This window comes from Hypanus sabinus, unplaced genomic scaffold (assembly GCF_030144855.1).
Source record: "Hypanus sabinus isolate sHypSab1 unplaced genomic scaffold, sHypSab1.hap1 scaffold_151, whole genome shotgun sequence".
NCBI lineage: Eukaryota > Metazoa > Chordata > Chondrichthyes > Myliobatiformes > Dasyatidae > Hypanus > Hypanus sabinus.
Window position 1 is genome coordinate 494,774 of NW_026779585.1, and position 12,010 is coordinate 506,783.

General features: G+C 47.1%; 1 protein-coding gene across 1 annotated transcript in view; it reads right to left on the reverse strand.

Moving 5' to 3' along the window:
* The window catches only part of LOC132387085 (NACHT, LRR and PYD domains-containing protein 3-like), a 28,311-nt gene extending 16,713 nt beyond the window's left edge, over positions 1–11,598 (reverse strand). Inside the window, exons 1-5 of the mRNA XM_059959439.1 lie at positions 11,466–11,598; positions 11,310–11,369; positions 7,135–8,926; positions 6,237–6,323; positions 1,385–1,555 (exon numbers count right to left, since the gene is read on the reverse strand). Of these exons, the coding sequence (XP_059815422.1) occupies positions 1,385–1,555; positions 6,237–6,323; positions 7,135–8,926; positions 11,310–11,369; positions 11,466–11,571 (2,216 nt within the window). The 5' untranslated portion in view covers positions 11,572–11,598. The remainder of the gene's footprint in view (positions 1–1,384; positions 1,556–6,236; positions 6,324–7,134; positions 8,927–11,309; positions 11,370–11,465) is intronic.
* Positions 11,599–12,010: the final 412 nt, after the last annotated feature.

Here is a 12,010-nt window from a genome sequence, read left to right on the forward strand (position 1 = left end):
GATTTTAGTAAGGTATTTGACAAGGTTCCACACGGTAGGCTTATTCAGAAAGTCAGAAGGCATGGGATCCAGGGAAGTTTGGCCAGGTGGATTCAGAATTGTCTTGCCTGCAGAAGGCAGAGTCGAGGTGGAGGGAGTACATTCAGATTGGAGGGTTGTGACTAATGGTGCCCCACAAGGATCGGTTCTGGGACCTCTACTTTTCTTGAATTTTATTAACGACCTGGATGTGGGGGTGGAAGGGTGGGTTGGCAAGTTTGCAGACAACACAAAGGTTGGTGGTGTTGTGGATAGTGTTGAGGATTGTCAAAGATTGTAGAGAGACATTGATAGGATGCAGAAGTGGGCTGAGAGGTGGCAGATGGAGTTCAACCCGGAGAAGTGTGAGCTGGTACACTTTGGAAGGATGAACTCCTCGGCAGCGTAAAAAGTAAGTGGCAGGATACTTGGTAGTGTGGAGGAGCAGAGGGATCTGGGGGTACATGTCCACAGATCCCTGAAAGTTGCCTCACAGATAAATCGGGTAGTTAAGAAAGTTTATGGAGTGTTAACTTCCATAAGTCGAGGGATAGAGTTTAAGAATCGCGGGGTAATGATGCAGCTCTATAAAACTCTGGTTCGGCCACACTTGGAGTACTGTGTCCAGTTCTGGTCGCCTCACTATAGGAAGGATGCGGAAGCATTGGAAAGGGTACAGAGGAGATTTACCAGGATGCTGCCTGGTTTAGAGAGTATGGATTATGATCAGAGATTAAGGAAGCTAAGGCTTTACTCTTTGGAGAGAAGGAGGATGAGAGGAGACATGTTAGAGGTATACAAGATATTAAGAGGAATAGACAGAGTGGACAGCCAGCGCCTCTTCCCCAGGGCACCACTGCTCAGTACAAGAGGACATGGCTTTACGGTAAGGGGAGGGAGGTTCAAGGGGGATATTAGAGGAAGCTTTTTCACTCAGAGAGTGGTTGGTGCATGGAATGCACTGCCTGAGTCAGTGGTGGAGGCAGACACACTAGTGAAATTTAAGTGACTATGAGACAGGTATATGGAGGAATTTGAGGTGGAGGGTTATATTGGGGGGGGGGGGGGCGGGGTTTAAGGGTCAGCACAACATTGTTGGCCGAACGGCCTGTACTGTGCTGTATTGTTCCTTGTTCTTTAATACTTCTCTCCAGTGACTTTGTTTACATAGCACCAGTAATCGCTCCACTATAATGACTGAAGACTCAAAATTGTGTACTGTGGCATTTGGACAGTGAAGTACATTGAATCTAGAGTGATTATAATGGAGCAATTACACATTAGTGGTTCAGAGATATCGCTGTGGTTGAACCGGTTTTCATCCTTCAATGTTATTGCAGCTTTCCTTGTACAATCGGGGACTCACCGTACTTTCTTTATTTTACACTCGGGTCTTCCGAAAGCTGTGAACAGTCGTTTTGCTCCGGGATCTCCGAGATTGTTATTACCCAGCTCCAACTCCGTCAACGATGGGCTTTTAGTGATTGCAGACACGAGATGTTTGGCACAGGCATCTGTCAGGTTGTTGTTATCCAGCCTGCGGTGCAACAGAAACTATATGTGAGTGAGAGTGAGGGAATGAATGCAAGGAAGAGAGGGATGGGATAATACTTAACGAAGCAGATATGACAGGAGAAAGGAAGTGGAAGGAAAGTGCAAAGGAAAGAAAGAGCGAGAAATGCGGAAAGAAGACTGAATGAACTTGAAATAGAAAGAGGGAAGGCCTAAAGAAAGAGTGAGGATTAAAGTCCCAAGTGGGCACCATGGAACATGGCATGGACGAGGGTCGGGGTGGGTGTGAATAGGAAAGTAAAGAGAAAGGAGGCAAGAAGGGGGTGAGGGAGAGCGAGAGATAGTTATGAACTTATAAACAGGAGAAAGCCTGCAGATGCTGGAAATCGAAAACAACGCATGCAAAATGCTGGAAGAACGCATCAGGTCAGGCACCACCTATGGAAATAGACAATCAGTTGTCTATTCAGGACGAGACCTTTCATTCGGCTTGTGAACTAGATCAGCTTGATCATAGCCACTACACTCCCCGGCATCTGGGGCATCCTCCAGGGGTGTTGCCTGAAAAACGCGGCATCCCCCATGAAGGACCCGCATTACCCAGGGCATGCCCTCTTCTCACTGCTACAATCAGCAAGTAGGTACAGAAGCATGAAAACACACACTCAACAATTCAGGGATAGCCTCCTCCCCTCTGTCAGCAGATTTCTGAATGGGCGTTGAACCCATGAATACTCCCTCACTGTTTATTTTTCTTGTTTACTTTCTCGTTTTGTACTACTTATTTAATTTAACTTTTCAATTCATATAACAGTTGCTTTCTTCTGGTCCTTGTCCCATATTGCTGTACCTAATTGGTTGGCCTGTACCTTCCAATCGGTCTGTATTTGGAAGTCACACGGGATCCCAGATCTGCAATTCTCAGAAGTTTCCCATTTTCATTACTGTCCTTAGTTTCTTGTTGACCTTCTACAGAGACAGGCATTCCAGGGTTCATGTCTGGGGCCTTCAGTCATGTACGTTCTGGCAGACGATCCAGGCTGTCCTTAGGCTGGATCCCCTGCTCGTAGTCTGGCCTTGTTTATTAGTTATTGTAATGCCTGCACTGTTTTGTGCAATTTATGCAGTTCTGGGCAGGTCTGTCTTTCGATGTATTTTTTTTTCTGTGTTTTTTTTTTATGTTGTTCAGTATAGTTTTGACATTGTTTCATCTAGCACCATGGTCCTGAAAAACGTTGTCTCGTTTTTACCGTGTACTGTGCCAGCATTTATGATAGAAATGACAATAAAAGGTGACTTGACATGACTGCTTGTCTACCAGTTGTTCGTGTTTGGAGCCTCGGATTCCATTATCGAGCTTCGCTGAGCAATGCTCGGGAAGTTTAACACATGTTCCTTCAGCTTGGTGGTTATGATGCCTGACAGGAGCTTCCATGTTGTTGACGGGCAGGTTATGGGCCGGTAGTTGGATGATGCTGCTCCTTTGTGAGGATTCTTCATTATCACAAGATCTCAAGACAAAGGAGCCATTCGGCCCATCGAGTCTGCTCTGCCACTCCACCATGAGCTAAACTATTCTCCCATCTCGTTCCAATTTCCAGCTTTTTCCCCATATCCCTTGATACCCTGACTAATTAGATAACTATCATTCTCCTCTTTAAACACCCTCAACGATTGGGTCTCCACAGCAGTATGTGGCAACGAATTCCATAAATCCACGCCCCTCTGGCTAAAAATAAAATTTCTCTTCATCTCTATTTTAAACGGGTACCCTCTAATTCTAAGACTGTGACCTCTGGTCCTGGACTCACCCACCAAGGGAAACAGCCTTTCCATATCTACTCTGTCCAAACCCTTTCAACATTCAAAATGTTCCTATGAGATCCCCTCTCATTCTTCTATACTCTAATGAATACAATCCAAGAGCTGACAAACGCTCCTCATATGTTAGTCCCTGCATTCCAGGAATCATCCTGGTGAATCTTCTCTGAACTCTCTCCAACATCAGTACACCCCTTCTAAGATAGGGGGCCCAAAACTGCACGCGGTATTCCAAATGGGGTCCCACCGGTGCCTCATAGAGCCTCATCAACACCTCCCTACTCTTATACACTATTCCGCTTGAAATGAATGCCAACATAGCATTCACTTTCTTTACTGCCGATCCAACCCTGGTGGTTAACCTTTAGGGTATCCTGCACGAGGACCCCCAAGTCACTTTGCACTTCCGATTTTTGAATTTTCTCCCCATCTAAAAAATAATCTACCGGATTGTTTCTTCTTCCAAAATGTACAACCGTACATTTTTCAACATTGTATCTTATCTGCCATTACTTTGCCCACTCTTCTAAACTGACCAAATCTCTCTGCAACCTTTCCGTTTCCTCAACACTTCCTGCTCCTCCACCCAGCTTGGTGTCATCCGCAAACTTAGCCACAAAACCATTTAATCCATAATCTAAGTCATCGACATACAGTGTTAAAAGAAGAGGCCCCAACACCGACCGCTGCGGAACACCACTAGTAACCGGCAACCAACTAGAATAGGATCCTTGCATTCAACGTATAATTCTCCGTAACTTCCGCCATCTCCAACAAGATCCCACTACCAAGCACATCTTTCCCTCCCCCCACTTTTCTGCTTTCCGCAGGGATCGCTCCCTACACGACTCCCTTGTCCTCTCGTCCCCCACATCCCTCCCCACCGATCTCCCTCCTGGCACTTATCCTTGTAAATGGAACAAGTACTGTCCTTCCCTCAGTCAGCCAGTTAAGGTTTGGAGTTGCTGGATTTGAGCTGCTGGTGGTGTAAGTGATGCTGCTGGTTCCTTCAGCCGATGGGCGTGAATAATGTCAGGCCCTACTCAGGTCCAGCTCTGCATTCTTGCTACCCGTCGCTCGATATCTTCCACTGCGACGGTGACTGGTCCCTCCCCTGGGAGATTGCAGAGTCTTGCTCGTAGGTCTTTCAGCCATTGGGCACTTGGCGTTACGTGATGCTACGTTCTCCCATATACTCTTCCTGCACTCCTCAGTCACTGTTCCAGATGCTCTGGAGCTGTGTGAATCCTTCTCCAGGCTCTTTGGAGCACAGTCCCTGTATTTGCTTGGCCTCTGCCTCCTCAGTGTACCTCTGTAGTCTGGCCAACAGAGCCGTTAACTGTTGCTTGGCAGGTTCCAGGGCTTCAGCTGTGGATATGCCTCTGTACTTCCTTAGTAGCCGAGACTTTGTATTTCCGAACTTTCTGCAGCTGCGACTCGACTGACCTCCACCTTTGTGGCTTTCTTCCTGCCTTCCAGTCATGCTCTCCATGGGGAGGGCATTTTAACAGTCGTCTCCACTGTATTTAATTTGGTAGCCCAGCTTTTTCCCTCGGACTGCTGCTACCGAAGTTTGGGGAGCCTGGTTCATTCATTCACATTCGCCAGTTTAACTATGATCTTCTCTCCGATTGCAACCGCCAGCACCCGGGAATGCCTGAGGTGTGGTTGCAACTTGCCTTTCCTGTGTACAAAGTGATGTTTTGTGCTGTCTGTGAGTTGTGGAGGTCGGGTTTGAACTCGTGTTTCCCAATTGGCTCGGTTCTGCGGTGGAGCTGCTGTGTTGCATCGTCATTGTATGTTTCCCAATTCAAGATGTGGTCACCAGTTGCCTTTTCGTGAAGCGGGACGGCGGTCTTCATTGCTGCCAGAAACAACACATGGGCTCGATATATCCTCTTTTATGACGGTTGCTGTTAAAGTACATTCAATGAATTCCATGTTGTCCAGCCTCGTCCATTTAAGGTTTGTTGCGGTATCCAGTTTCTCACCAGGTGGTCCCGGTTCCCCAAACGTTGGGACGGGGCTTGTTAATCCGGGCGACGTCTGAGCCAGCATTCCTCTTCTTGTTCTTGTCCCTTTCATCTGGAGTTTTTTTAAAGGCAAAATGCATGTACGATGGTCCCACCCTACATTGGTACTGGGCCGCCACCGTGGACACCGTGGACCAGATAGATAAAGAGACACTGATAGAGACAGAGAGAGACATAAAGAGAGAGGGAGATAGAGATAGATAGGTAGATAGATGGATAGGGAGAGACACAAAGAGGTGAATGGGATATCTGGAAATGGTTGTGGAAATTAGGAGAGAAAGACAAAATGAAATAATGGAAAATAAGATGACAAAGGAAGTGGGGGCATGTGAGAGGGGAAGAAAAAACAGAAAGTGAGAGAGGAAAGATAGAAAGGGAAAGAGTTGAAGGGAGAAAAGAAGTACAGCAGAGGGAACAAGAGAAGGGCAGGATAAAAATATCAGGAAGAAACTGGGGAAGATCAAGAGAGAAAAATAAAAGATAAGAGAGAGAGAATAGCAAGTAGTAGAGAGGTACAAAGAGGGCAGCGAAGAAATGTCAGGAACTCAGCAAGAGAAGAGGGAGAGCAGAGAAGGAAAGAGTGAAAGAGACCGAGGGGAATAGCAACCAAAATAAGGAAGCAAAGGGGAAAGCATTCAAAGTGCAAGTGGAAAAGAGAAAGGACAAATATGTAGAGAGCATGGGTGAGGAAAGCAGAGAGAGAGAAAGAGAATGGATTGAAACAGTGAAAGTCAACTAATATCATGCGGGTTTGAAAATACCTGTTAATTATACATCTGCCTCTACTAATAGCCAACTGTAAATGTGAAACATCCAGTAATGCAATTTACATTTTCACAGTTCGTGACTTACCCCACTGTTTGTACTTTAGATTTGGGATCCGTCAGAGCCTTGGACAATATTTCCACTCCAGAATCCCCCAGACTGTTTCCTTCCAACCTGAGTGGAAATTGACAAATTACACAAAACAATTATGGATGATTTATTTATTCAGGGCTTTCTGTGATCAATATCAGATGCTATGTTCAACAGAGATTTTGGTCCCAAGGATGATCCCAGGAATCAAAGGTTAAAAGTAGGAGGGGCATTTGATGGCAATAGGCCTGTACTCGTTGGAATTCAGGAGGATGAGGGGAGCATCTCATTTAAGTCTGTCGAATATTGAAAGGCCTGGATAGAATGGACGTGGAGGAGGTGTTTGCTACAGTGGGAGAGTCTAGGACCAAAGGGCACAGCCACAGAACTCAAGGAGGAATTTCTTTAGCTGGAACGCGGTAAATCTGTAGAATTCGTTCCATTGACGGTCAAAGAGGCCAAGTCATTGGGTATATTTAACACGGGAAGCTGATAAGTTCTTGGTTACTAAGGGCATATTTAAGGGAAAAACCCGACCCATAATAAATCAGCCATGGTCAGATGGCAGACTCGCCCAATCCTGCTCCTCTGTCTTACTGGGTGACATTCAGATTAACCAATATCTGTTTAGTGAATGATTGCTTTCTGCGGACCAGAATTTGACATCCAGACAAAGAATCGCAGTGCCAATCTGTAACCTGTTGATTACTGAGTATTTTGATGCTCATACGTGCCTTGTCATAGTTGCTCATATACAAAATACCAAATACATGTACATAGTGTGCATGTATACATAGAGTCTGATATACATATATTGCAGTTATACGTATGCAAAATAAAACAGAAGTAACATTCAACACATATCTTGTCGCAAAGTCAGGTAAAAAAGAGTCACCTCAACACTTGGCACTTATTCAGGACAGGTTCCAGCTGGAGGAGCCCCTCACATTGAACAGAGCAGTTCCGAAGGTCCAGTTCGTTGATGGACAGGCAGAGCCGAATGGCATGGGACAGGACAGCGTAGTCGATGGGCGTGAGTAACAATGCCTTCTCGGAGTCCGAGTCTCCGAATGCAAGTCTCGGCACAGAGCCCAGCGTGGTCTGAGCCAGCCCAGAATTCTGAGTCTCAAACAGGTAGTGCAGTGTGTTCAACAAGCTCCTTTTACCTTGTTCGCTCCACGTCAGCCCAATCCGCCTTTCCAATTTCTCCTTCAGCCAGTCAATCACTCGGCAGGCGGTTTCGCGAGAGCAAGGATCCAGAAACTCATCCAGTATTCGAGATGCCCCGGGGGAGGAGAGACCCACCACAAAGCGCAGGAAGATCTCAAAACGCCCATCGCTCTCGTTGTGGGCTTCAGTGAGCATTTTCAGGATATCCCCGGGCTCTGGAGTCAGGTATTGTGCGAGTGCAGCTACAAACTCTTGGATGGTGAGGTGCGGGAATGTGTACACAACTTTCTGATCAAAATCATCTCGCTCTACAAGTTCCACCAGGAACCCAGACAGGAACTGGGAAGGCTGCAGATCGTGCTTCATCAAATCTTCTTCCGTAAACACAATCTTCTTCTCGTGCAGTCCTGAGAAGGCCATCTGACCGACTCTTAACAATAAATCATTACATTTTTCAGTGTCGGCGACATGACTTTTCAGGATGTTGTAAATAAAATGGGAATACAGCTGGGTGATGGTCCTGGGAATTAACGTACGTTTCTCGTCTTGCATAAAGAAGGGACCCAAAACCTGACCGAGGATGCAGCAGTAAGAGGGGTTGTAGCTCATCGTGTACAGGATCTTGTTCTCTTCCATGTGTTTGAAAAACGCCGATGACACCTTCTCGTCCTTGTCAAAAAACTTGACGAAGTAGTCTTTCCGTTCCTCACCAGAAAATCCAAGAATCTCAACCCAGAGGTTGATCTGCGCCTTTTCCAATAGATACAACGCTGTGGGGCGGGTGGTTAGTAACACTGAACATCCCGGGAGCAGTTTGCGCTGGATTAGACTGTAGACAATGTCAGATACTTCACCAAGGCTATCGGGATCGGGGCACATATGTTGACGCTCCGTTCCTCTCCCGCTTTCATCAAAGTCGATGTTGCCCTTGAATTCATCAAATCCGTCGAATATAAAGAGCAGAACTGTAGGATTCTTCCAAATTTCATCTAGAATTTTCTCCAGGTAAGGATATGAAAGTACAACCAGATGCTTCAAAGATACTTTTCCGTTAATGGTGTTCAGGTCGCGGAATTTGAAACTGAAAACAAACTGGAACTGTTCATACAGATCTCCGGCGGCCCAGTCGTGAGTTATTTTCTGCACCAAGGTCGTTTTCCCAATCCCCGGAACTCCGCAGGCGGCCGCCGAGCATCCGGAATGAAATTTCTCCGCCTGCCCGTTTGACCTCTGCACCGGGCGGACCTCCCGAGTGAAACAGCTTTGAAACAGCTCGCCGATGCGGATTCTCTCCAGATCTCTACGCAGATCCGATTCCCGGCATTCCTCGTGATCTTTGCCACGCGCCAGCAGCTCGTGCTCCACCAGCCTCCACTGGCGGATCGGGGAAATGATAGTCAGCTCCGTGTATCGGTCGCCCAGCTGTGAAAGCTTCACCTTTCCCTTCGTCAGGCTAGACTTCAATTCGAATATCTGGGTCAGCCTTCGGAGGGAATCTTTGTGTTGCTTTTGTACGCCTTTGAACAGAGCAAACAGAGTTTTACCACTCCACTGGCTTATAAACTGCAATATTAAGAATCCTTCCCTGTCAGAGACAGTGCTGCCAGTCATTTGTACTGAACTTGACATAGTGCGCAGAGTGTAGCGCAGCAGAGAAACAGGCCCTTCAGCCCACAAAGCTGTCCCAGACTAACTAGTAATCAAATGGTTCACTACAGTAACCCCTCCTCTCTGCACAATGCCCATATCCTTCCATTTTCCTCACATTCATGGCCCTATCTCAATATATCTGCCTCTAACACCACCCCAGGCAGAGCATTCCAGGCACACACCACTCTCTGTATATTCCCACCGTATCTCCTTTGACTGACCCCTTTTCACCTTAAATCCATGTGTTAAGACATTTCAACCCTGGAAGAAAGATACTGACCGTCTACCTTCTCTATGCCTCTGGAAATCTTGTAAAATCCTATAAGAACTCCCATCAGCCTCCGCCGCTCCAGGAAATATAGTGCAACCTTGTCCAACCTCTCGTGATAGCTGTGGTCTCCAATCCACGCAACATCCTGTTGAATCCCTTCAGCACCCTGTCCAAAACCCTGACATCCTTCATACGTCGGGGGGGGGGGGGGGGGGATCAGAACTGTACAGCCTACTCCTGATGAGGCCTAACTGGAGTTTTATGAAGCTGCAATGTCACTTCCTGACTTCTGCACTCATTGTCTTTAGTAATAAAGTCAAGAATGCCACATGTCTTCTTCACCACCTTTTCGGGACATGGCTTTCAGTTCCAGGACCTCAGATACATCCCGCTCCTTTAACGAACAATGGGCCCCTCTCTCCACCATTGTTCCTGCCCTTGCAATGCACATCTCATCTTCCTGATAGGAATTCCTCTTGTCCTTATCTACCTCCTCATCATCGTCCCCATCTAACGCATCATCCTTCACAACTTCCACAATCTGCAAAGGGATCCTGCCACGAAGAATATTTTTTACCTCCCACCCCCTCTTCCCAAGGGGATGGCTCACTCCCTGAGATCCCCTTGTCCACTCATGTCTGCCTATTCACCCTCCCTGAAGCACTTACCCCTGCAAGCAAAATCAGTGCTACAGCTGCCCACACACCTCCTCCCTCACGTCCATTCAGGTTCCCGGGCAGTTCTCCCAGGCATCAGCTGGAGTCATCTATTGTATCCCGTACTCTCGATGCAGCCTCCACTACATTGATGAGACCCGTCGTAAATTGGCGGACCGCTTCGCCCATCACCTCCGTCATAGGCAGGACTTCCTGGTGACCTAACATTTTAATTCCCTTTCCCATTCAGACATGACGATCCATGGTCTTATCTTGTTCTATGATGAGGACAACCCCAGGGTGGAGGGGCAACACTTCATATTTCATCTGGGTAACCTACAACCTGTTGGGATGAATATCAATTTCTCCTTTCACTAAACATCTTCTCCCACTCACCCTTCCTCTATTCCCCACTCTGACATTTTACCTCTTCTCACCTGCCTATTACTTCCCCCAGGGAACCCTCCTCCTTTCTTTTCAGACTTAGGCCGACCTCGTCTCCTGTCAGATTCTTTCTTCTCCAGCCCTTGACCTTTTCCATCCACGTGGCTTCACCCATCTCCTTCCAGCTCCCCTCCTCACACATTTTTTGTTCTGGCTTCTTCCCCCTTCCTTCTCAGCCACAAGAAAGTGTCTCGACCTGAAACGTCAACAGCCTACTCATTTCCATGCGTCCCGACTGATCTGCTGAATCCCTCCAGCATTTTGTGTGTGTTGCTGATTGGAGAGACCGTGCTTGCATTTACCCAATCAATACGCCTCGTCATTTTGTATACCTCTACCCCTTTGTCTTCCTCGATACCCCCTGTACTCTTTCAGCCTTATTTACATCCTTCTTGCCTCTAGGTGACCAAACCTGAACATGATACTACAAGTTGGGCCTCTTTCACGTCTTATGCAACTTCACGTAACATCCCATCTCCCAATCAGTTCTTTGATTTATGAAGGCCAATGTGCCAAAAGCTTTCTTTACATCCCACCCTCCATGGGACGCTACTTTCAATAAATAATGCACCCGTATCCAAAGGTCCCTTTGTTCCACAGCACTCGTCAAGTTCCCTACTGCTCACTGTGCAAGACATTACCTCGAACTTGTCTGCATTGAATTCCATCCGCCATTTCTCACTTCAGTTACTCCATCTGATCCCAAACCCACTGCATGCCAAGATAGTCGTCCTCGATGCCCACTACACCCTGATCCTGGTGTCCAATTTGCTGATCCAGTCCTTTGCACAGTACTGCATCCAAATGCATCCCAAAATGCTGCAATTTTACTCGCCTCAGCCTCTTCCTCAGCATCTCTAGCCAGTCTTATCCACTTACCATGTAGTTTGCTGGGCAGTTTCAATACAACCTCTGTGACGAATGCGTGGCTTGGCGGACCTGTTGGATCCAAGCAGATCTGGTCAGCTCAGCAGTGAATCACATTAGCTCGGGAGGCCGCGTTAGAAGCCAGGAGAGCGCGCAGCGGGGACATACCGTGTTCCTCAACTTCTTTCAGTATCCTGTCCAGCTTAGGTACTCCACGGCGCATGTTCACAAAGGAGTCCCACATGGCTCTTTGGGCCGCGGGACCCTTCGCCATCACCAGTCCCAGGAGTTGCTCAGAACTTTCTGCCTTCTGCCCCTTGTCCGCAAGTTCGGTGACCATCTGAAGGAAACACGATCAGAAACTGGGGAATGTAGACCCGGAGCTCAAAGAAGATAGTCGATTGGAACGATCACAAGTGAAGGGTGCTGCACAAGTGTCTTGAGGCACATATATACAGTTCTGGTACGAAAAACTTTGTCACAGTTCTGTCATAATGTTTTCTATTGCATTGCATATGCTGATCAAAAAAAAACAAATTTCATGATATATGTGAGTGACAATAAACCTGATTCTGATAAGGGTCTCCATCAGAGCGTGGAGAAAGGGGCATGGAGAGGGGAATCCTGGTTGTAAAAAGTGGAAGGGAGAGGGCAGGGTGCAGAAAGCACCTGAGAGACATTCTGTAATGATCAATAAACCAATTGTTTGGAAT